This window comes from Heptranchias perlo, chromosome 27 (genome assembly GCF_035084215.1).
Source record: "Heptranchias perlo isolate sHepPer1 chromosome 27, sHepPer1.hap1, whole genome shotgun sequence".
Classification (NCBI taxonomy): Eukaryota; Metazoa; Chordata; class Chondrichthyes; order Hexanchiformes; family Hexanchidae; genus Heptranchias; species Heptranchias perlo.
In genome coordinates, this window is record NC_090351.1 from 40,224,380 (window position 1) to 40,238,609 (window position 14,230).

The 14,230-nt window shown below is 47.7% G+C and overlaps 2 protein-coding genes across 9 annotated transcripts in view; both read right to left on the minus strand.

Annotated features, from left to right (window-relative positions):
* cyb561d1 (cytochrome b561 family, member D1) overlaps positions 1–3,060 on the minus strand; it is a 116,427-nt gene extending 113,367 nt beyond the window's left edge. For all 7 annotated transcript variants that reach the window (XR_010968418.1, XR_010968417.1, XR_010968421.1 and 4 more), the window contains exons 1-2: positions 2,834–3,060; positions 2,013–2,050 (exon numbers count right to left, since the gene is read on the minus strand). Coding sequence is in view for 1 of the 7 variants with exons in the window: in XM_068007735.1 (XP_067863836.1) it covers positions 2,013–2,050; positions 2,834–3,053 (258 nt within the window). In the remaining 6 variants the exon portion in view is untranslated. The remainder of the gene's footprint in view (positions 1–2,012; positions 2,051–2,833) is intronic.
* Positions 3,061–9,521: 6,461 nt separating this feature from the next.
* The window catches only part of LOC137344621 (ataxin-7-like protein 1), a 39,082-nt gene continuing 34,373 nt past the window's right edge, over positions 9,522–14,230 (minus strand). For both annotated transcript variants that reach the window (XM_068007737.1, XM_068007736.1), the window contains one exon: positions 9,522–14,226. In XM_068007737.1, coding sequence (XP_067863838.1) covers positions 14,209–14,226 — 18 coding nt within the window. In that variant the 3' untranslated portion in view covers positions 9,522–14,208. The remainder of the gene's footprint in view (positions 14,227–14,230) is intronic.

Genomic DNA, 14,230 nt, shown 5'->3' on the forward strand with positions numbered 1-14,230 from the left:
ATTTCATCCAGGCCTGTTGATTTATCTACTTTCAAAGATGCTAAACCCCTTAATATTTCCTCTCTCACTATGTTTATCCCATCCACTATTTCACACTCCTCCTCCTTTACTACAATGTCTGCATCGACCCCCTCTTTTGCAAAGACAGATGCAAAGTATTCATCAAGAACCATACCCACATCTTCCGCCTCCACACACAGGTTACCTGTTTGGTCTCTACTAGGCCCTACTCTTTCCTTAGTTATCCTCTTGCTCTTTATGTATTTATAAAACATCTTTGGGTTTTCCTTGATCTTACTTGCCAATATTTTTTCTCTTTGCTTACCTAATTTCCTTTTTAATTTCACCCCTGCACTTTCTATACTCCTCTAGTCTTTCTGCAGTATTGAGCTCTCAATATCTGACATAAGCTTCTCTTTTTTGCCTATCCTACCCTGTATGCTTCTTGACATCTGGGGGCTCTAGATTTGGGAGTCCCACCCTTTTTCTTTGTGGGAACATATTTGCTCTGAACCCTCACTATCTCCTCCTTGAATGCCTCCCACTGCTCTGACACTGATTTACCTTCAAGTGGCGGTTTAAGTGCACATATTAAGAAAACGTCTCAAAGCACTTCAGTCAATAAGCAGAGGTGAGGACAATTGAACAAGAGTGTCCCATCCCCCCCCTCCCAAACTCCTCAGGGTAAATTCACCAATCCCCAGCTTTCTCCTGTGATCTGATTTAAACAAGGCCTGTTAGCTAGTCTGTTAGTGTCCCAATTGGCAGCACCATCATTTTGTTCCTGAATGTAATTTAAAATTTTTTTTGAACTAGTCCACCTGGTGTGGCGTTGTACACGCAGAGTTAAGACTAAGTGTAGCCTTCAGATGGGGTTAGAGAGCAGGGTATAATTGGACCAGGGAGTGCAGATGCAACTCCACCCCCATTTTAAAGCCATTCATTTTTGCCTTATGTTTATACTTCAATTATAAATTCTTATTTTTTTTAATTCTTCGTTCATGGGGTGTGGGCGTCGCTGGCAAGGCCAGCATTTATTGCCCATCCCTAATTTATAATGGGAACTGACTGTGTAAACTTGTCATGCCATAATTACATCCTCCTGCCAATGGTGGCACTGCAGCACCTCCGCTGTTCACAAGAGGGTGTGGATAAAGCGTGGCCAATTTACGTAGGCAGGTTCCATTATAAATGTCGACATAGAAATTTATGTCGCAACAGTTGACAGGAATTGCGTGCAGATGGATTCATAGAAAGGTTACAGCATGGAAGGAGGCCATTTGGCCCAGCGAGTCCGTGCCAGCTCTATGCAAGAGATGTGATAAATTATAGATGTATCACTTTGGCACGGTTTTCTTTCACCAGTTTGCTAGTTTCTTTCTCTTCCAGAACAGAAAACTTTTCTTCAATAACGCTACACGTTACTTATCTAGAATTAAGCTTTTTGTTATCTCTTAAGTAACTCAACATCGCTCGAAGTAGAGGGCAATCTCGCAGCTCCCAAGTCTCGCACATCCAGCCCTCAAACGTCAAGTAACTCAGATCTATTTGTACTTATTCCCTGGCTTATCTTTTTTGAATTTTGAGAGCCTGGAGGCTTGGAAAGGGCTGTTTTTGCCTCATTGGTGGATAAATCCTAAATCAGAACCCCACATTGTAACACATGGAAGTCACAAAAAAAAGAGCCTTCTGTTTTAGAAGAAAACATTGTGAAATTTCTGGACAGCCAAATCAGAAAAGACTGCCCAGTGCAAAACTAGAGGAGGTGGTAGCTCAACTCGGGATGTATACAAATTAATGGGAACAGAGATTTAAACTTCCCGAGACTCTGGGACACCTATGCAGAAAAAAGCCAGGATATCCTTGTTGTGAAGATGACTCGCAAAAGAAAGCCACGCTAAGTTAACCAAAACATAAAATGTTCCATTAACTTGGGAACTTTTTGTTTTCTACAATGTACTGGACTACTTTCATGTCAAATTATTTGTATACTTCAAAAAAGAATCACTTACTGCCAAAGCCATGCAGGCTGGGTGCCAGGAAAAGCGACCTGGAAAAGATGATAAAATATTCAGACAGTGAACATCACGAGAATGACACTGAGCCTAAACCTGAAGAATTAAATTCTTTTTGATGATGTGCCATAAAAGGTTCTGCTCTGGGCAGTGTGTGCTGTGATGAGCACTGAGTTAGGACAGTCCTTTCACTTCTGGGACCTGGGATTGAATCCAGCCCAGACCGATAGTTCTCTTTATCTCCCTTAAGGCTCCTGGGAAGCATCGCTCCAGTTTTTAGCGGGCGGGAGATCACAAACACAAAATTCCACATTCAATTGAGATCTCTCAGCTTCAGGAGCTTTCTACCTCAACTTCCCCTCCAACCCCACACCTCACCTCCATTTGCCTCTCCCTCTCTCCACCCCCCCGGGTCTCCCCCCGGCCTTCGGCCCCTCTGCCCCCCCCGGCCCCTCTGCCCCCCCCCCCACCCCGGCCCCTCTGCCCCCCCCCCCACCCCGGCCCCTCTGCCCCCCCCCCCACCCCGGCCCCTCTGCCCCCCCCCCCACCCCGGCCCCTCTGCCCCCCCCCCCACCCCGGCCCCTCTGCCCCCCCCCCCACCCCGGCCCCTCTGCCCCCCCCCCCCACCCCGGCCCCTCTGCCCCCCCCCCCACCCCGGCCCCTCTGCCCCCCCCCCCACCCCGGCCCCTCTGCCCCCCCCCCCACCCCGGCCCCTCTGCCCCCCCCCCCACCCCGGCCCCTCTGCCCCCCCCCCCACCCCGGCCCCTCTGCCCCCCCCCCCACCCCGGCCTTCGGCCCCTCTGCCCCCGGGTACTCACTGGTCCCCAGCCGGCTCAGCGCTCCCAGGTAGACGCTCAGCCCGAACGCGCTCACATGCGCCGCCACTCCCGCCGCCTTCCTCAGGCACACATACAGGCCGCAGCGCCGCTTCCTCGCACGTTCCCCCCTGCCGCCCAGGGGTTCGGGCAGCCGCTGGGGGCTACGCATCCCGCGACCCGGGGGTTCCCTGAGCCCGAGTCCGGAGCCGCCAAATGCCATCGAGGCCCAAGCACGTCACTTCCTGGATACCGGCCACTCCGGAAGTGGGGGCGGGCGGATGAGTGATGGACAGCCAGAACAACCAACCAAAACTAACCCCCAGGTAAAGGTACTGAGCCTCTGGGCAGCACATTAAATCCAACAAGAAGTGAGTCCCTGTGCAGAAAGTTAAGATTCTGAAATTAAGACCCTGTGCAGAAAGTTAAGATTCTGAAATTAAGACCCTGTGCAGAAAGTTAAGATTCTGAAATTAAGACCCTGTGCAGAAAGTTAAGATTCTGAAATTAAGACCCTGTGCAGAAAGTTAAGATTCTGAAATTAAGACCCTGTGCAGAAAGTTAAGATTCTGAAATTAAGACCCTGTGCAGAAAGTTAAGATTCTGAAATTAAGACCCTGTGCAGAAAGTTAAGATTCTGAAATTAAGACCCTGTGCAGAAAGTTAAGACTCTAAAGTTAAGACCCTGTGCAGAAAGTTAAGATTCTAAAGTTAAGACCCTGTGCAGAAAGTTAAGATTCTAAAGTTAAGACCCTGTGCAGAAAGTTAAGATTCTAAAGTTAAGACCCTGTGCAGAAAGTTAAGACTCTAAAGTTAAGACCCTGTGCAGAAAGTTAAGATTCTAAAGTTAAGACCCTGTGCAGAAAGTTAAGATTCTAAAGTTAAGACCCTGTGCAGAAAGTTGAAATGTAATAGTAATTGTCACTAACTGTAGATAAATTGTTTTAATAGTTAATAAGAAATGTAATATTAATAAAAGTGAGACAAGAAGAAAAATCAAGAAGGGCATTCTCTTTCAAAAAAAACAAACTCCTGGCATCCAATTTATGTTGTTTAATGTTCAGCAACCCAGTCCAAAACTGGATGGTACAACCTCAAGAGTGCTACACAATTTTAGTGCATTTTTTGGTGCCAACCACAGCCCAGTGGTACTGTTCTCTCGGCTCTGAGTCAGAAGGTCGTGTGTTCAACTCCCACTCGAGACTTAAGCACATAATCCAGGCCAACACTCCCAGTGCAGTACTGAGGGAGCTCTGCGCTGTCAGAGGTGCCAAATTTCAGAAGAGATGTTAAACCGAGGCCCCGTCTGCTCTCTCAGGTGGATGTAAACGATCAGACGGCCACTATTCAAAGAAGAGCAGGGCAGTTCTCTCTGGTGTCATGGGCCAATATTTATTCCTCAACCAACATCACTAAAACAAATTATCTGGTCATTATGTTTGTGGGACCTTGCTGTGTGCAAATTGGCTGTGTTTCCTACACTACAACAGTGACTGCACTTTAAAAAGTATTTCATTAGCCATAAAGCGCTTTGGGATGCCCAAGGTCACGAAAGGCGCTGTATAAATGCAAGTCTTTTTTTTTCTCTCCTCTCTGATGCCAACTGGCATGTTGTGCATTTCCAGAATTATCTGTTTTTATTTCAATTTCCAGTACTCACTGACATCGAGAGTACTGCGTGTAGATTCAGTAACCCTATTTCAAAACAGATATTCAGTTATTGGAGGGGGCTCAGAGAAGGGCTACAGAATCTAAGGGAATGACGTATGAGGTAAGATTGACTGCTCTGGGTCTTCTCTTGGAAAGTGAAGACTGACAGGGGATATGATAGAAATGTTTAAAATTACGAAAGGTTTGGACAAATTGAATCCAAGTAAGGTTTTCTGCCGTGTGCAGAATTTAAGCATATTTATAAATTAAGGACAATAAAAGAAAATAGGAAATGCAGGAGGAAGTTTTTTACAAAAAGGGTGTATGTTTGTGGAACACATTACTGGCTTGCGGGGGGAGGGGGGTGTGAAACAAGCAATCTTGATGGGTTTCAAGAAGGAACTAGGCAGGTTCTTGTCAACAAATGGGATTCAGGGTTATTAGAAAAGCACCAAATGAACACTGTGGGTAGGTGGGCTTTTCCTGCCTGAAATGTTAATGTGTTACCAGACTGTAAGGCCCCAACCTTTTTCCAAATTCAAGGTCAGTCATAGGCAGCAAAGGGAGTGGAAGTTTGCATTGCTGCTGGTGAAAATTCATCAAAAACTTTAATAATTCTCCACATTGTGAAACACGGAAGTCGCAAACAAAGAGCCTTCTGTTTTAAAACAAAACATTGTGAAATTTCCGGACAGCCAAATCAGAAAACAGACTGTCCAGTGCAAAACTACGAGGTGGTAGCCTCATTGAGCTGCCTGGGCCAAGCATGCCCGGGTAGTAAGCATGCCTGAATGCGTCCTCAACTAGACAATTGCCCCCACCTGGGGTTTAGGAGACAGCCATTGACTGCAGATACCTGGTACTCCCACAGCAAAGGACACTCTAATATAAAGTGGTAGAATGCTACAAACAACATTGCAGAGTCACACCTTTGAATGTCGCCAGTTATGGCCACCTCTTCATTTAAATGTAACATCACAGAGCCAGATTCCTTCCCTTTTACCAGTGGAAATTGCCCCAGTTGAGTAGAGGGGACAGGGTGGATTATTGGCTGGTACCAGGTAATGTATATGGGGAATGTGGTGTGCAGAGAAGATGGATCTCGGTTTAATATATTTCAGATGAGATGTTAGACTGAGGTGATGGTGCTATTTCAAAGGGGAGTTCTCCCTGGTACTCTTCAACCAACATCCCTATAACAGATTATCTGATCATTATCTCATATGCTATCTGTGGGACCTTGCTGTGCGCAAATTGGCTGTCATGTTTCCCTACATTACAGCAGTGACTACACTTTAACTGTGAAGTACTTTGAGACCGTGAAAGGCACGATATAAATGCAAGCCTTTCCTCTCCTTTTCTTTCTCGGAGTGTTGCTCTCCCAGCACCCATGTGAGATATGGAACAGAACCTCTAGATTCTGTCACTTCAACACTGGGGGAGTGCTACATTGTCAGAGGTACTGGCTTCCGGGTGAGACGTGCAACCGATATTCTAATGGATGCAGGCAGGCATTAAAGATCCCAAGGCACTGATCAACAAGCAGGGGAGTTCTGCTGCTGTCCTGGATCAACGTTCCTCCCTCAACCAACACCATCGAAAAACAAATTCATTGGTTATTCATCTCATTACTGTTCGTGGGAACTTGCCGTGTGCAAATTGGCTGCCGTGTTTGCCTACATAACAACAGCGACTGTGCTTCAAAAAGTAATGAATTCTACGTGAAGTGCTTTGTGACATTTCTCAGAGGTCCATATAAAGGTGAATACTCTCCATCTCCTTTCTCACACCCTGCTGTGTATTTATAAAAAGTTATTACTCAGGACGCTTAAAAAATTCTAATAAAACTTTATTTAAAAAAAATATCCAAATTGCTCACCAAACAGAGATAACCAACAAAAAAAAACTTTATTCAAAACGTCTGTTCGGGTGTTATAAATTATACATTTATTTGCTTATAAACCAAAAAACACTGTGAGGTCTAAAGTCAATGTAAAAAAAACCCATAAATATTAGTCATACAGTAATCATTCAAAGCAAACTTTCTCCAACGCATGTACAGGAGGCAGCGTTAGGCAGCCTCGAGCCAACGATGAATGCAATGTAGGGTCAGCAGAGTGGATGAGTCCCAAGAGGAGGAACCAGGAATAGTTTGGGATTCCAATGATCTCAAGCTCGGGAAGGAGCATGGGGGACTATGACGAGTCTCTGTGTCCCCGAGTCAGCCAAGATTTCCATCCATAATCACAATCCAGTGGCCCTGGCTGGAAAGCAGGTGCATGGGGGGGGGGGAATTATTCCCAGGAGAGAATTGAGCTGGGCTGCGATGCCTTCCATGATCGACCAGCCTACCAAACGCTCACCATCTAGGCTCACCCTTGTGTGGCTGGTAATCCTGCAACTGTATCCCAGCCGGGAGTCAGCACCTCCAGGAGGGATGGGGAAGAGAAATGCGGGTGGGGAAAGGACTCTGAACCCACCCTGATCAACAGAAGACATGTTGGAACCCATTTCCGTTCGTCGAGCCTGCACTCCCCGTTGGTCATAACATAACAGCTGCCACGAGAGGTCGGTTTAAAAATAACTCAGCTCACCCGAAGCAGTGTAGGTTTTGAATCCACACTCTGTTGCCACCAAAGGGCTGCTCTTCTCAGTTTTAAAACCGTGTGCAAGAAATGAAAAAGACAGGCAGGGAGAATCACTAAACAAAAATAATTTTGCTGACACTGTGTTGCACTCGGCAACTTCAGAGGGCCCCAGTCCCCGTCTTAGCCAATTTGGGGCCTTCTTTCGCTTGCCGGTTTTCTCTCCTCACCTCCCTGGGGCACTGGTTCATTATCACGGTCACTGGCGGTTCTCTGATACCTCATCTGTGAGAAAGCGGAGGGGCGAAGGCCGAGGTTCTCCCACTTCTTTATTCCCTCAGCCTGTGATTTCTCACCCAACCAGCAGGGGGGAAAAAAACCCGGCCAAAGTGTTGGCAGGCTATTCGGCTACAGCGGGCATCGCAGGCCGAGCCCCATCCTGTCTTCAAATGGCGTCCATACATGTTAACTTCCAGCGGGAGTCACTGGATAATCATAAGGAACATTCACCTTCCGAGACCAGAGACACAGAGGCCAATTGTAGAATCTCGAAAGGCCTCCCGGGTGAGTTCAACTAACTTTAGCACTGACTGGGAATAGAATCAAAGACCTGGCCAATCTATATGGTTGAGCTTCTCAATGGATAATATCTTGGAGCCACTGGGATATCCCCCTTATCGGTCCCAAGTCCCAATTTACAGTGCAGTGATGGACCCTATACCATAAAAGGATAGATTATGGTCCGATTTACAAAATAATGAGCAACTTCTAATGATAAACAATGAGTACACTTATTAAATAGTTCGTAGCAAAGCAGTACCAACCACAAAAAAAGGTACCAGAAAACTGTCAGCTTATAGGCCTGGGCTGCAGCTCATATTTGAGGTAATTATTCAATGCCTTATCTTCGAGTTTATAAGAACCTTCGCTGCAACTAATCGGAGTTTAAAATGATCGCAGTTGTTTTTTCCCTCCTGAGCACAATACACAGTTCGATCACTCTGTTATAATGAAAACGAGAGAGAGGAAAGAGAGATGAATGTTTCAGCAAGACCCTCCATTAGGGAACTGAAGATTGGTTTCCTGGGCATTGCGAGAAACCCGGGAGGAAAATTAATGGAGCATAAAAGAAAATATTGGAGATGGGGGGAGAAAAGTCTGTACGGGCGACAGTCAAGAATCATCCAATCGGGTAATGAAGAGTTTGCTCGCTTTCCGATTGATGGGGTGTCGGGAGGACGGGCGTCGGGAACCAATGGCGGGAGCCGTGGGTTCATATGGTTAAACCTCCCGGAATACGTCTGACCAAAGTTGGTCACCCCCACCCTCTACGAGTACCCTGATCAGACCCTCCTGCAGAAGCTTCCCCTCTCAACCTGCCTTTTCTCTTTAAGAGATGCTGACTGACCTGCTGTGCATTTCCAGCGTCTTTTTAATGTTCGTTTCAGGTTTCCAACATTTGCGATTTTCTTCCTCATCTTGAGAGAGATTTGCGAAGTTCGGACTTTCACGCGAGCGGAAAAGGTTAAGGGGCTCCTTTCTCCAGAAAAGAGAAGACCGAGGGGTGACCCGACAGAGGTCTTTAAAATTGTGAAGGAGTTCGATAGGGTACGTGTAGAGAGAATGTTTCCACTTGTGGAGGAGATCAGAACTAGGGGCCATAAGGATAAGATAGTCACTAATAAATCCAATAGGGAATTCCGGAGAAATGTCTTTACCCAGCGAGTGGTGAGAATGTGGAATTCGCTACCACAAGGAGTAGTTGAGGCGAATAGCATATTTACCTTTCCCTTAAATGTATCTAAGTACACAAGGGAGAAAGGAATAGAAGGATATGCTGATAGGGTGAGATGAAGTAGGGAGGGAGGAGGCTCACGTGGAGCATAAACACCGGCATGGGCCTGTTGGGCTGAATGGCCTGTTTCTGTGCTGTACAGTCTATGTAAGAGGTAACCTGATAAGAGGCCTTCCAGATGTGAAAGATGATGATGATGAGTAGATAGTGGTAGATCGTTTCCACTGGTTGGTGAGACCCTAATGAGGGGGCTCAAAATTAAGACAACCAGAAAAAGAATTGCTGTACAATTCCAGCAGCCTGGCTCTCTCTCCTATCTTCTTCCTACAGTGCATCGTTTCATTAACATGTACATTTGGTTACCATGGTTTATAAATCGCATTTTCTTTTCATAGTTGTTTTTAAATTGTATATCAGTCTGTACATTGGAAACTTGTTATTAGATGGGAGTGTGAAAGCAAGTGGGCTCCCACCCACTGGATTAACATCACACCTACTCCCCACCCCTCCCACCTACTGGGACCCCTTACCATGTTTTATGTCAGCCTGGTTGGGTTCAGGATGCGTTAAGGAGTAAGCAGGGTCGGACTGGGCTGGATCAAACCTCGTCCCAAGTCTTTCCAATCCAGACACCAACTTAACTCCCCCCCCACCCCCCCACGCCCCAAAAACGGTTAACAATTGAAACAAAAAATCAAAACCTGATTCAGATATCGATGCCTTGATCTGTACAATAAATTACATGACTACTGACACCACAATGGTTTGCTTTCCTGACAGTGCATTGCCCTTCAGTTGTTGCCAGGGTATCTCTCTGACACCCTCAACAGTATACATCTGGCATTTGTAACATTAGGTCACTATATATATGTATTTATCTGTATATATAGATATATATTTGACCATTTCAAACTGTAAAATATTATAGACAATGTGTCATTACTAGATCAAATACAAAAGATATTTGCATAATTATCAATACACAACTATTACAAACTTTCCAGACATTTACGCACCTTGGCATTCTGATCTCCACGACTGACACTGTCGTTCAGTACTTTACATTCTCGTGTGTCTCTCTCAGTCATTCGCTGGAACCTGTACTAGGAGGTCACCTTTAGCGCTCCACTGAACTGGCTGTTTAAGGCAGGTGGGACACAGGTAACAAGAGAGACGTGTCTGCTAGAAAGGTAACCAGGACCGGAGGCAGCACAGATTCAGGGAGGTGGTGACATGCTGTCCTTTTCATCTCTGGGACTGTGGTCCCAATCCAGCCCAGGCTGATGGGATGAAAGTCTCCTGTAAGGGTCCTGTGTAAAATGAGCTGGAGGCAACCTGAATCCAGTGTCTAGTGGCGAGTGCCCAGCATAAAACTGCTCTTCATTCAGCACTAAGTACCACTACACTGGCGATCCCAGTGAGAGAACAAAGCACAGTTGGTATGGGAAATGGAAAACAGTCACAGGAGGGGGTCAGTCGCCTGAGGGTGGGCAGAGTGGAGGGGGCTTTATTCTACTCAGATTTATACAGCGCTCTTAACTAGAAGAACTGGCCAAGGTGCTTCACGGAGAAATGGTTGCCAAGTGATGGTGGGAGAGTTGGGGGCCGGTGACAGAAAGCACGGTCGAAGGGTTAGGTTTAGTGGAAACTTTTAAAGGAGGGGAGAGAAGTAGCATGTGGTGGGTGGGGAGGGGGGGGGAGGGGGGAAGGGTTTAGGGAAGGGGGGGGGGGTTTCAGAGGGCTTGAGACTCTGCTATCAATGGTGCAGCATGGGGGAGTGGAGGTTGTGGGGGGAGCGGAGAGGGGAAATGCACCGAGGCCAGAATCAGAGGACCAAAAAGTGCGTGAACTGGGGTGTAGGATTCGAGAAGGAGGAGGACACAGAGGTAGGGAGGGGCAAGGCCGGGGGCGGGGGGAATTTGTAAACAAAGACAAGGATTTTGAACTCAGTGCACTCCAGGACAAGGAGCCAGTGGAGGCTGACGAGGACAGGGATGGTGAGTGAGCGGGACACAGTGCGGGACTGGATGCGGTGATGGAATCTTGGGTGAGTTGGGAGTTTGCACAACCCTAGAAGTGTTTGATGATGACAACCAGCGCCCGATACTCCAATACTGGAAGCGCTCCATTCCCCTGCACTAAACATCCCTCACCGTAATAGCACAAAAAAAAATCCATAATGCAAAATTATAGATTGTAACATTGGGGGTAATTTTAACCTAACCTGCCCGGTGGGAAACTAACGTGATCAGATCAGCTGCCCGATTTTACTTTTCATTGGATAAATACGTGACAAGGAATAACTTGCAGGGCGATGGAGAAAGAGGAGGGAAATGGGACTAATTGGATAGCTCTTTCAAAAGAGCCGGCACAGGCACGATGGGCCGAATGCCCTCCTTTGGTGCGGTATGATTCTAATCAATGGCGGCCGATCTGATCGCATCACGTTTATACGTGGGGCGGGTTGGGTTAAAATGAACACTATTGAGTGCGTTCCCAGAGCTTGTCCAAAACGGGCACGAGTTCCCAGTGTGTGACCATCGAAACTGGACTATTCCAGGGAAAACTGCCCGATCAGCCCCAGTGATTGTAACATAGCAGGTTTCCAGAATTTAACCCTTTCAGTCACTGATGGAGAGAACGACATTGTGCAGTTCTCTTTTTTTTTCTCTCTTGTTAACCCATATTTCAAAACATTACTCAGGAAAAAAAAAATCACCAGCAAGGGACACTCATCAGCTCAGCACAGTCCCTCCGGTTACTGCTCACAGCACTGATCGTGGGAAATGTACCGCAAAATCATTACACATAAAAAAAACAGAACTTAAAAAAATATATATATATATAGTTATACAACAAAAAAAAATGAAAAGCTACAGAGAAATAAAAAAATTGTCACTCAGTTCTCAAAAAGGCCGATAAAACGGATTGGAGCTGAAAATAAATACGTGTCAAAAAGGGTGAAATGAAATTTAAAAAAAGATTGTTGAACCTTTTCCGCTGCTACTTAGGTCCAGCGCAATGTATGAAAATTCTGCTCAGCTTATTGTGGACTAAGGAATGGTTTGATTCGTGAATATTTCAGTTGGAAGAAACAAAGAAAGTTTGAAGAAAACCCTGGGTCACACAGTGTGCCCGTCACACTGAGCGCCCGTCACACAGTGTGCCCGTTACACAGTGTGCCCGTCACACAGAGCACCCCCGCCCTGACCTTCACAGACAAATACTCCAGGAACCTGACGGTGGAGGTTGTAAGCTTGCTGGGAGCTGTGAAGGGGTTTTTTAAAAAAATATATAAGCTTCTCACCTGCAAGCTTACATCTGCAGTCTGCCATTTAAAGCTTTCTTTTTGTGACGTACACCATATGCGGAACAAGTCTGCAGTGAGTGTCGCGAGCTTGTCCCGAATCCCCCCCGGAACGCCCAGCGGGTCTTTACCATGGCCACAAGTGGAGGTGTGATAATTGGGGCCAGGCGGGGGCGCCTCGGTCGATGGTTAAATCGAGGGTTTTTTTGTGACAGCAGCCAGAGGAAACAGACGTTGCAATGGTGTAGGCCCCTCACATAGTCACCTTTATCAATAAAACCTCAAACTAAGCTTAGTTCCCAGCTCACCTCACATCTCTCAGGGACGGTGAAGCAGCAGAATGTTAATTTGAACTGCTCCCCCAGTGCTCCGATGGTTAGTGTGCAGCCTGATCTGCTACGGACCAGGAGGGGTCCAAAATCAATCTGCCATCTTAGCTGATGTGAGATAGGTAAATGAGACAGAATTGGGCTTGGCTATAATCTCCCTTCCTGCCCCCCCACGGTCAAATAACCTGCTCACACTCTCTCTCCAGGTTGACGCATAAAGAGCGGCCACTTTCGCAAAGGAGCAGAGGGCAGCGGCATCTGTGGAACTATACTGGGGGTGGGGGGAGAGTGCGTACACCGGAAAGGGGCAGCGTCTTCAGGAGGGGACAAACTGGAGGGAGGGGGAGGGGTTAGAAAGTTAATAAAATGCCAAATACCCTTCCAGACTTTACCCAAACACCGCGGCAGGTCACCAATGGCCAAGACCATCACCGTGCGGCAAACAGGCGGGAAAGATATTATTTGCAACCGGGCTTAAAGAGCAAGAATGAATAATTACCGAATTACCAAGAAATCAAACCATTCCTCGCCTTCAGTGCGTTCTCTCTCAGTCAGTCACGTTTTCACATGCAAGAGCCCATTTTCCAAATGTGCCTCACTTGCCGGAGCTGCGGATCGGGGAAATGGCAGCAGCACCGTGGCTGCCGATTCCAGGCAGCGGGTGACGTTTCCCGGTGTTCGTTCAGAAAAAAAAATCGGCCCGATCGTCTCCAGTTCCTGTGGATGTGTAATTTTACTCCTCCCCCTTTCACATTTCTGATCGGAATTGTTTAGCCTTTCCCGATAAGATATTCGGCATGTACAACCATCCTCTTCCCTAACACTTCTCCCTCTCCCAGACAGCTCAGTGGGTGAGGGGCACTGCTCAGTGTGGCATCGAGTGATCTCTGCTAGGATGGCGACACGAGTACCACTATTGGCCTTAGTGCCCTGGACTGGAGAGAGGGGGAAAAAATAAAACGCAGCCATGGGGAGCGGCGGGGGGGGGGGGGGGTCTCTTGCTCATGATCCTGACGGTGAACATCTCGGGTCATACAAGAGGAATAGCTCCTTGGGGGAGGTACCCAGAGGGCGTCCTGCGCCCATGGGACTGCACCCCGTGAATCAGTGCCTTCAGGAGAGGATGTGGGGGTGAGGGGGGGACAAGTTTACAAATGCATAATGCCAAGGGGAGCCCCCCCCCCCTCCTCCCCCTCCCCCACCACCCGCCCGCTGGGAGCGCAGATCGAAGACGTGGCGGGAACAGTCCCCGTTATTCTCCGTCGATACGGAGGCAAAAATCACGGGGTGCGAGCCCGTCCGCCATTTCCCAGCGAGCGCGCCCAACGGACGATTTCGTGCCCGTGCGTAAACCGGGCGGTCCCTTTCATCTCGGCGCGGAGCAAGGCTGCCACATCAAGCGGCCAGAAAGGAGATGCCTCAGAACGGAAAGATGGGGAGAAGGGGAGAAACGAAAGAACCACCTCTGCGAACGGACGACGAGGGCAGTGAGTCCAGCTACAAACGTGGGACGTAATGCGAGGAGTTGGCCGCACGCTTGAAGAGCGGTTCGTACCGAACGAGGCGGCTAGTGCGTGTGCCCGCTTTGATTTGTGCATAAACGGCCTGTGGTACGAACTGAGGTCCCGACACCCGCGACTGGGTCCTTTTGGTGTCTGACGGACGGAAGGTTCCAGGCCCTGTGTCCCGGGAGAGCTGGGGCACGCTCGCTTTCAGGGGCGCACTTTTGCCTGG